Below are 10,623 nucleotides of genomic sequence, written 5' to 3'. Positions count from 1 at the left end.
AAACAGATATAACAAATATAAGTATTACAGTACAATATTATGTTATTTCAAAGCACTTAAATGGTCAATACATTTTTTCTTTGTCTTTATAATAATTGATTAAATATTTATAAACGCCTATTAATAAGTTATTAAACTATAAGCTCTATGTACATATATGTATATTGTATAGTATATATATATAACTACTAAGTGGATAATTCATATACTGGCTACAGTGGCTAGTATAGCTAGATATGTGTATTATTGTAATAACTAATAAGTACTTATTATATTATATAATAGTCTCATTATATGTTGTACTTCATAAATAAATTTATTATAAATTATAATATATTTATAAAATTTTTGTAATTAATTAACAATATTTCATGGTAAATCATAATCTACAACAAATATCTTATTATAGTAACTTACATTTAAAAAAATATTTTTAGATAAAAAAAATAATAAAAAATAAAAATAAGTATTTATTTTTATAACTTAAAATTGTATATTTTATGACTCCGGTTGCTTTCCCTTAACTACATACTACACACTAATAATTTTCTCGAAGAAAAACAATTTTCTTTCTCTTTTGAACAATACAATTCTGAATAATAATGTAATAATTCCGTGATTTTTTTTTTACATAACATCCTATAATTTATTTTATTATTTTAATATAACTATGTATATTAACGTATATATTAGACAAATAAATAATATGCGCGGTTTCATCACAGTTCTATCTACAACCGTTGATTTCATTAATATCGTGTACAATTATGATTTATAATAATAATTAATTATTTAATATAAAATAAGTATTAAAATATATTTAACTATTTTATGATAGAATAATAATAAATAAAAATTGAAGTTTTGGTGCAATGCAGTATAAGTAATGGGCATAGTATAATTATATACTTATACATTTAATATAAAATATAAATTAAATATAATATTTCAGTAAACATAATTTTATATGGTTTCAAAATAATATTTTTACAGTCTATTCACAATTTTTTTAAATTTAGACGAGCTGAATAGAATACTCCATAAAATATCGGTCTAGTTTGCCGCTCGTCTATACTTTTAATACTTAATATGACTAATATGAGTATATAACTAATATTTAATTTGCCAAAAACTTGATTTGTATCTTGTATGTATGGAACTACTCCGAATAATATTCTGCTTTCGAGTAATTAATTAAAAATGCATTTTATAAAAAAGAGTAAACAATTTAAAAAATGATAATGATAAAATATAGTAGAAAATGTTATTTTGTAACGACTTAAAATTTTGTAAACAAAATATTTTAAAAAAAAGATATAGTTTTCTTGGATAATAAGTAATTTACACTAAATGGATCAATCGGTATTAATAATTGTACCTACTGTATATATATATATACATATACAAGATGATTTTTTTCATCATTACCACAAGATAAATTTTAATATTTTTAAAATGAAATAATAATATTATTTAAATAATTTGAGATAGAAGAAAGAAAAGGAACATTTTTTTGGCATTACTATTTGTTGATAATATTTTGTTATTTAAAGATAAATGGAGGATGAAGAGGATTGGTACAAAGGTATCTGGCAAAATGTCGATCCCCTCATTTAAACTTTAAATACTTTTATAACTGGTTAATAACTCATTAAAAATTTGATTTTTATATATTAAATTTTATAAACAAATGTTTTTTACTTCGTGTATGGAATAAAAATGTATTCAAAAAAAGTAAAAACTTAAAATATGATAAGGATAAAAATAATTAAAATTTAAAATATTTCCAATAACGTTAGAAATTTTTAAGAAAATAAGTGTTTATTTAAAAAAAAAAAATATTGTACATTTATCTTTTTTATAATAATTTAGCCAAGCACTATATTCAAACAATCAACTGTATTGAAACAAACTACGGTGTATTATCATGTATAATATTGTTTTGTACATACGTAGTAGCTAGTGTAATATTGTGTACAATGAAAACCAGATATACACTTTCATTTTCCCCCTTAAATTATACATCTGTTCCTATGTTTTGTTTACATCTATTGTAGACATAAATTCAAGTGCAGGGTTAATGAGTATGAATAATCCAAACATAAAAGTTATGCAGTAATATTTTACCACATAATATGTATTTGCATGTTTGAAAATAAAAATAAATGCAAATATTACTGTGTAAAAATATTTTCAATTTAACTCACATTATTATTATTTATAGGTACCTAATACATTAATACTAGGTATATGTATACTTAAATTAAAACTAAACAAACTGTATCCCATTTAATTCAAATGTACTTCATTGTTTTTGTATACCTTATTGACTTGTAAATGTGATGAAATATTTTCAATAATATTATGAACAATATATAATATATAAATATATTTTAAATTACACTTCGAATTATAATATTTGCTAACAATTAGTAATAATAATAACAATTAAAACGCAACACTTTCATCAAAATACTAATAACTAATGAGCATATAATTATAAAATAGAATAAAAAAATACTTTTTGTTTAATTTTAATATTTTATTTAGATATCCATATTACCAGATGACTATATCTATGAGGCTATATTATGTATTATATTAATAATATTATTTAGCCAAAATTTAAAAAAAAAATTTAAAACAATTAGTAAATTGTATTAGCTGCTATATAGTTTACACTATATCTGTATAATTTTTAACATTTAATAATGAAAAAGTAATGAAATTTTAATGACTTTAAAAATTCCAATAAAAAAAATAATAATAGTATCAATTACAAAAACACAGGACTTTTGCCGTTTTCTTAAAATATTGGGCCATACAAACATACTACTATTATCTATTAATATTTTAATCGTATTGCGTGTTTATAATAATGAATCACAGTGATCCACATCAATACAGTAAGTATTACACTGAGAAGTACGGAATTTTTCTAAAACGAAAAGTGGTCTGTGAAAAATATCATAATATTGTATAACGTAACGTATATATTATATATTTATTCGAAAAATAAACATAATAAATCGTCAGCGTTTACCAAAATATTTGTTTCTATTAAGCAACCGGATGACCGTTTAATGAAACCGAAATAATTTTCCCATTGTGATTCGTATAATATATACCTATGTACAATATAATATTACGATAAAAATTATAAAAAACAATATCGCGGTTAACACGCGTAAAGAATGGGGTCACGAAGCTGCCATTCTCACTGCTGTGGCACAACTGTTGATTATAATATCGTATACTCGCGTTCGCCGTTCGTAAATATTCGTCTGAGTGCATAATATTGTAGGTATTATTTATATACATACAATATATATATATACGCATGTAGAATATTATTGTACCTATTTTCTTTTTCAGAATAATAATTGCACACACTCGCGACATTGTGTTTGACGGGTCATTGCTCGGACGTACAGCAGCGGTACAGCCATGGTGCAGGTGGTTGTTAACTATTGTATTTTTATTTTTTATACAAACACACGTATTATACACCGCGCACTGTCCTTACTACCGCATTGCGAATAATCAAATACAGTTGCACTTTCGAACCCGGTGGGACCTGTGCGCCCGTCGAGTGCACAATACATTATTATTGTTATCAAAACAATATATGCGATATATTCATAGATATCTATGGATATAATATCACGATATTTGTATTTGTATAAATATATATAGGAACCACGTGTTGTAGCCGGATATTAATATATGTCAAACTGCAACGCACACAGTCGTTCAAAATATTGTCACACACCTTAACAATTGTCCGAAACGTGTTCACGCTGCATAAATAATAAATACTACACTATTATATAATATAATAGGTATTTTATACTGTCCGCACAGGCGAAGCACTATGAGATTCTACTCCGTCGGTCATTCATAGCATTACTATAATTATTATTGTGGATCTACAAAGTATAGGTTCATTGGGTACACACAGTATATTATATTATTATCGTTATATTAATTTCAAATTATTGATTTATAATCGATATAATAAGATCATTCATACGTCCATATATTATACTACTGTAGTACTGTGTCATTCTAGTATTGAACACTCAAAATTTTAAAATTTATTAACGTTTAAAAAAAAAATTATATTTGTTTCGTTATAATTTTTAAGCTTTTTACTTTTCTGAATGGCAACATACATTTTTAATTTAATATTCTAGAGCAGAATATTTTTGAAGAATTTTTATTCATAAAAATCAAAATTCTAACGAATAATTTATGAGTTAAAAGTATTTAAAGTTTAGGTGAGCGAAGTAGTAGACCAACGCTTTGCTAGGGATACCCTATGGCCTATATATACCATTCCGCTCACGTTAAATACTTATAACTCATAAACTGCTCTTTTGAATTTCGATTTTTGTGTATCGAAATACTACAAAAAATATTTTGTTTTATAATAGTTACTTAAAAATGTATATGTTGCCATTCAAAAAAGTTATAAAAAATAACGATAAAAAAAATTAAAAAATGTTGTTTTATTTCGACTTAAAATTATGTAAAAAAAAAAAATGTTTGAAAGCATTAAGTAATAGATTTTTAAAATTTTAAATAATGAGTGTTGTTTGACAAAATAATAACCTGTAAATATATAATGTATATAATAAGAAATACCTAAACGCATTATAATATTTATATATTATTAAATGTTAAAAACAATTTAAATATTTAAATCTCAATATCGTAAATGTGTGTATATAATAATGATATGCGCATAATAATATCTATTATATAATATATATTCTATAAATTCGAATTGTTATCAATAATGTATAACTGTTTAAATTAACTTAAACATTATTTATAATACAATATACTATATTATATATGATGTATATCCCCATACTTACAAATAAAAGTTAGGAGTGATTTATATAGCATCATTTTAATAGTAAGATTTTATCAAACAATATACTTTTCCTATAGTATATTTCAGTATTGTAAAAGATACCTTTTAATGGTATTGAAGTATAATAACAGATACTTATTTTAAAAATAATACGTATTTGAATACTTGGTAAAAAAGAATTTGAATATAAGTACAGATGCTTGATAAATACTTAAATGACATTTTTGGTAACTTATAAATTGACGAAACAATTTTTTTATAGCATTTTCACTCTTACAATGCTTTCATAGATCATTTAAAAAAAAAAAAAAAAATCATCAAAGAATGTTTTATCACTTTTTATTTTATATGAAATATAAAGTATATTTTTAGTCTCAAATCACAAGTTATTGTAAACTCTCCCGGGTCTACTTCAGTATTAATTATTTAATTTTAAAATGTCGTCGTGTTCTATAATTATAGTCAAAATACAAATAAAATAAAAAATCATAAATTAAATCGAATATACATTTTAATTTAATTTAAAAAAAAGTCAATATTATAATTATAATAATATAAAACAACGCCTTTAGTTGCTACGAGCTATAATATTATAGTCAAAATAAAACATAAAATAAAAATAAATACAAAATATATTATAAAATAATAGATTTCAAAAAAATTTGTGGTATCTATTTTTTGATTTTTAGTCTATTCCTTTTGTGGTAGTTATGGTTTTTTCTTTACTTTTAGTGTGACTGTTTTTACTTATTTTATTTTGTTTATTGCAACTATGGATACTATGTACACTTTAATTTGAACATCTAGCTCACTAATTCATAGTGTAAGAATAATATTTAAAAAAATTCGGGTGGGTTTACAAATTGACTTCAGGTAAACATAATATTGACCCGGGAGTCTAACTATTTTTAATAATCGGGAAAGTTTACTACCGGTCCAAATCAAACATCAATTTTTCATTTTTTTTTTTTTTTACATGACTAAATTGGAAATACATAAAATATGAACTAAAACGAAACAGAAAACGAATTAAACAATGCCCTCTTAATTTAAATGATATACTAATATATTATAATAGTGGTATGATAAATTATATAATGTATTATATTATTTATATAGGTAAGAAGTATTTAATTTTCTATCATATACCTAAACTTTTCCTCTACAAAACATAATATATTATTAAGTTTGATAAGATTATCACTTTTTAAAATAACTAGTTATATAAAAACTTATAGTACATAGACTTTTTGTTTATAATTGATCTTCTTAACTGATTTAACTTCAGCTTTTACATAATGGTCATAACTCATAAGTTACACTTTAAAATTAGATATTTTTTTTTATTTTGTCCAACAAATTGATTTGTTTTAAACTATTTAACATTTTAATTTTGTTTAGGTCTTATATTGTTGTACCCTATGTTGAGTTTAAAGCGGAGAATAATATAGATTTTGATATTCCGTTAAAATCGATTGTATTGTTAGCCATTAAGTCAACAGCAAAGGATTCACGCTTACAAGCTTCTTCTTTATCTATAAGAAATCCATTTAACATTTAATTAGTTATTTATAATTTATTAATAATGAAAACTAATAATTCTTTAAAAATATAAATTCAATAGACACATTTGTTTATGAAATAAGATAAAATAATATGATAGAGAATTTACATAGCCATTCTTATATTTCGTTATTTAATTTACAAAATATTACGTAATTTGACCAAATATATTATTCGTTTATTGAAGTATGAACAAGTACAAAAAAGTATCAAATATTGGCTATTTATATGTGGTTTTTTTTTTTACAAAAATATTACCAGATTACCTGATTAAAATGCAGTATATCTATAAATTATTAAATTAATACCTCGGTGTTTTATCAATACTAAAATAAATGTTTATTTGAATGCAAATTATATATCTGTAAATGTGAACAACCAGACGCTAGACCCCGAAATAATACAAGATAACATCACAGATGAAATTTCATGAATAATAAATATTTATATAATATATCTTAATCGAATCAAATCACTCTTCACTACACGTTTTGTCAAAATATCGATTCGTCTTTATTAGACGACAATATATATATACAAGCGCGCGAAGGTCGCTTGATTCCACATTTCCACGCGTAAGGAAACACTAAGTCGTGCTGTTTAACATTAACTCACTTATTATTACATCTTAATGGAATCTGTCTATACATATATTAACAAACGATAATAATAATAATAATACCTATTATCACAGACCGGTCTTGTATTGTTAAAATGACAAAATACAAGAGTAGAAAAGAAAGCCAACCTTCGTCGACCTTGGTCGTTTTGACTTCACAGCGTCGAGGTCTATTTGATTTACCAGGGCTTCAATTGACAGTAAAATCTGTCGAAACTTGTAACGCGATTCTCACACGCGGTTACTTCATCACACACCGTGCGAATTTTCCCCATAGCTTTCGCACGCAGTATTGCCGCCCAGTCGAAAATCTATTTAGGAGACCCACGCCCGTGTAACCACTGTCAATACACCCGGAGCAATGGTCTCGTCCACAACCGTCTTGCAGGTATATCATCTATCTATCGATCTGTCTGTCTGTCTGTATATGTCTGTCTGAATCTGTTCATCACTGTCTAACGTTACGTGTCCTTATTTTAGGTACTGTTTTTGGCGTACGTCGCGGCATCCGGCGAGCCGCCGAGCGCCGAGACCGTTGTCGACAAGCTACCCAAACCAGTGTCGGCGGTCGCCGACGACTCGGGCGAGCGCGTGACCGCGGCCGCGACGCCGTCCGCGCAGCCCAAAGACGTGTCCATCCTCAAGCAGATCAACAAGGTGAACGACGACGGGTCTTACACGTTCGGGTACGAAGCATCGGATGGCAGTTTCAAAGTAGAGACCCGTGACGTGGCGGGCAACGTGAAAGGCATGTTCGGGTTCGTGGACGACGCGGGACGGCTGAAGCGAGTCACGTACTCGGCCAGCAACTCGTCCGGTTTCCAGGCGGCCGGCAGCGAGTCACCGCGGCCGTCACCGGACCCGACGGCCGCGTCCGGGCCGCAGACGGTTGCCGGTCGAAGAAATAAAAAGGACGACAGCAGTGCGGGTAGTGTCGGCGGTGATAACGGCGGTGATGACAGCGGTGATGGCGGCGGTAGTGGCGACGAGACGGACGGCGTAAAGTCGGTCGGAGTGAAAAAGGTGTTGGTGTCCAAGAGGCCGGTCACGGTGGCCGCGGCGCCGGATTTGATGACGGACTCGGACGCGGCCGACGACCGGCGGTGGCGCGGCGGTAACGATCTGCGCAGGCAACTGCCCAGGAACGAAGACGGAGATGCGCCCGACGTGTACGGCGTGCACGGCCGGTCCAGCATCCAGGAGTCGGGACCCGTGTCGCCCGTCGTGTCCGCGCTCATGTCCGAGCTGATGCCGGTCAGGTCGTACGGCGGCGGACGTCCGGCGCCGTCGTCGGTCGAACACGATAACGCGGCTATCAGCAGCAGACGAGCGGCGCAGGAGCTGCAAGAAGAAGGAAACGACGGCCAGCAGTACGGCGGCCCGGCAACGGTGCAGTACCGCGAGAGGCAGTCGCCCGTCGCGCTCTACCGGCCGCGGGCCTCGTACCCGGTGACGGCGGCGTACCAACAACAGCAGCGACCGGTCGCGTACCTCGCGCCACCGCCCCAGAGCGGTCCCAGTCTGGTGGCCCTCCGGGACGAACTCATGGAGCTCATACTGTCGTTCGTGCAGGCGCGCGTTTCGCAACTCGTGTCCGTCGCCCCATATCCCGCGCCCGCCCCGTACCCGATGCCGTATCAGCAGCCCAACTACTACGTGCCCAGTTACTATCAAGGACCCCGGGTGGTTGCCGGTCCGGCGACCGCGGTCACACAACAGGGACAAGAGTCGTCGCCGATAGTCACGCAAACGCTCAAGGACGGACTGATCCGGATGCTGTTGTCCACCAGCCCGCGATACGATCCGGACAGGATCGGCGAACGTCCGACGACCAGGCTGGCGTACCGCAGTACAACAACGCAGCAGGCGCCAGTCAGGAGCGTGCAGATCGTCAGTGGCGACGGCGGCGATGACGACGGCCGCGTGACGAACAGCAGACCGGTGACGACCGAAACTCCGGACTAGCGTTGCTGCTGTTACTTTATTATCATAGTTGAAAATTCAAGTGAAAAAAAGTACCGTTAATTATTTTATTATTGTTGTTATCATTATTATTATTATTATTATTGAGTGCATTATTATTTCTAATATAAATGTTTTTTTTTTTTTTTTATTAAAATCGCTTTAATAATTGTTTATAACCGCTTATATTAGTACAAAGTTGTTCTATTATGATTTTATAATAAGTATAAGTAATAACTATTGTTTTAATAATGGTTGTATGCATTTCGGTCTGCTACTGTTACCGATCACCGATGTAATAATGTATATTACCATTTAACATTTTGTTATTATACTTTGGTTTTAACAAGCTACGTCTGGGCTACGATAATAATTTATTTATTATAAAATTAGTAAAGTACGTAAACGTAGCAAATAAACTGTTTGCTAAACAAGCAAATTATGTTTTCGTATTTTATAGGCAACCGAAATAATACGAACATTTTTTTTGTCGAAACAAATATTTGTATATTTATTACACTTTAGTTTTTTTATTTATGAATAATTAATTCATTTTAGTTTATTTTCCTCATAAATAATCTAATATAATTATAAAATGTTATAAACAGATTTTTTTTAAAAATTTTTTACTATTTTTACTATATATTTGACATCATGTGGTATGATTTAAATCATGTTCATATCCTTTTTATTTTGCAGGAAATATATTTTTATTTCCATTGTTTTAGACTTGCATAATTTAAATACTCAATCTATGATTATGAATATACTGCTGTTAGAATTGGTTCCCGAAAGATTACTTTTCAGTAGGTATACAACTGTTGAAATTCATAAATATAGTTGTATATCTAGTTGTATCTGTAATTGTTTAGTTTCACTTAATTACTATTATCATTATTGGTGTAAGGAAAAAATATTATTATTGACCAATACATACGAGTATGTACTATGTAGCGTATAATGTGTATTTATTATTATACTGATCAACATTTTTAACCATAGCAAGGTATTCTATAATTCTAGATAGACAGTGTTTAAAGTATGAAATATTTTATGAATCGATAATATTTCTGTATATTAAATGGAAAAAAATTCTTGCTGATTGAATATATCATAATAATTTGAAAAGTTACTTTAACATTGTATTATCGTGAAAGCTCGCGAGAATTAATTTGTATGTTGCCTGTAGACAACCCGAGAATCAATTTGACAATAGACAACCAACTTGTAGTCGTACTTTTATTTAATTTAATAATTACCTAGAATATCAGTAGAAGTAGCAGATTATTATATCTAAATAGATTGATTCAGTGAACATATTTTTCCGAATTTTATTCTTTAATAAAGTATTTAATATTTATTCTATTTCTAATCCTTAAAACTTTTTTACCACTAACAAAGTACCACCAATTCTACTATAAATTAATAATAATAATAATAATAATATAGCTTTATTGTAACAATCGCATTCATAATTGACAATTTCGAAAATAGATTACAATATTACAGCTACCCACAAAACTAGAGCTTGTGCTGGGGTAGAGATTCTTATCTGTTTAAGTATACATATACATAATAATTTACAGTTAATTTAAAT

The 10,623-nt window shown here is 29.7% G+C and overlaps 1 protein-coding gene across 1 annotated transcript; it reads left to right on the top strand.

Moving 5' to 3' along the window:
• Positions 1–7,304: 7,304 nt before the first annotated feature.
• On the top strand, positions 7,305–9,559 carry LOC132922862 (uncharacterized). The gene is made up of 2 exons (XM_060986581.1): positions 7,305–7,452; positions 7,545–9,559. The coding sequence occupies exons 1-2, from the start codon at positions 7,426–7,428 to the stop codon at positions 9,027–9,029; spliced, it is 1,512 nt and encodes a 503-aa protein (XP_060842564.1). The 5' UTR covers positions 7,305–7,425; the 3' UTR covers positions 9,030–9,559.
• Positions 9,560–10,623: the final 1,064 nt, after the last annotated feature.

Source organism: Rhopalosiphum padi, chromosome 2, assembly GCF_020882245.1.
Source record: "Rhopalosiphum padi isolate XX-2018 chromosome 2, ASM2088224v1, whole genome shotgun sequence".
Classification (NCBI taxonomy): Eukaryota; Metazoa; Arthropoda; class Insecta; order Hemiptera; family Aphididae; genus Rhopalosiphum; species Rhopalosiphum padi.
Note: the sequence above shows the minus strand (reverse complement) of the source record. Positions and strands in the feature narration are given on the sequence as shown.

What these genes read in the sequence shown, in the direction of transcription:
- LOC132922862 (XM_060986581.1), top strand. Translation starts at nt 7,426, where the DNA reads ATGGTCTCGTCCACAACCGTCTTGCAG. An exon ending in CGTCCACAACCGTCTTGCAG is followed by an intron (nt 7,453 to 7,544) that starts GTATATCATCTA and finishes TCCTTATTTTAG; the next exon opens with GTACTGTTTTTGGCGTACGT.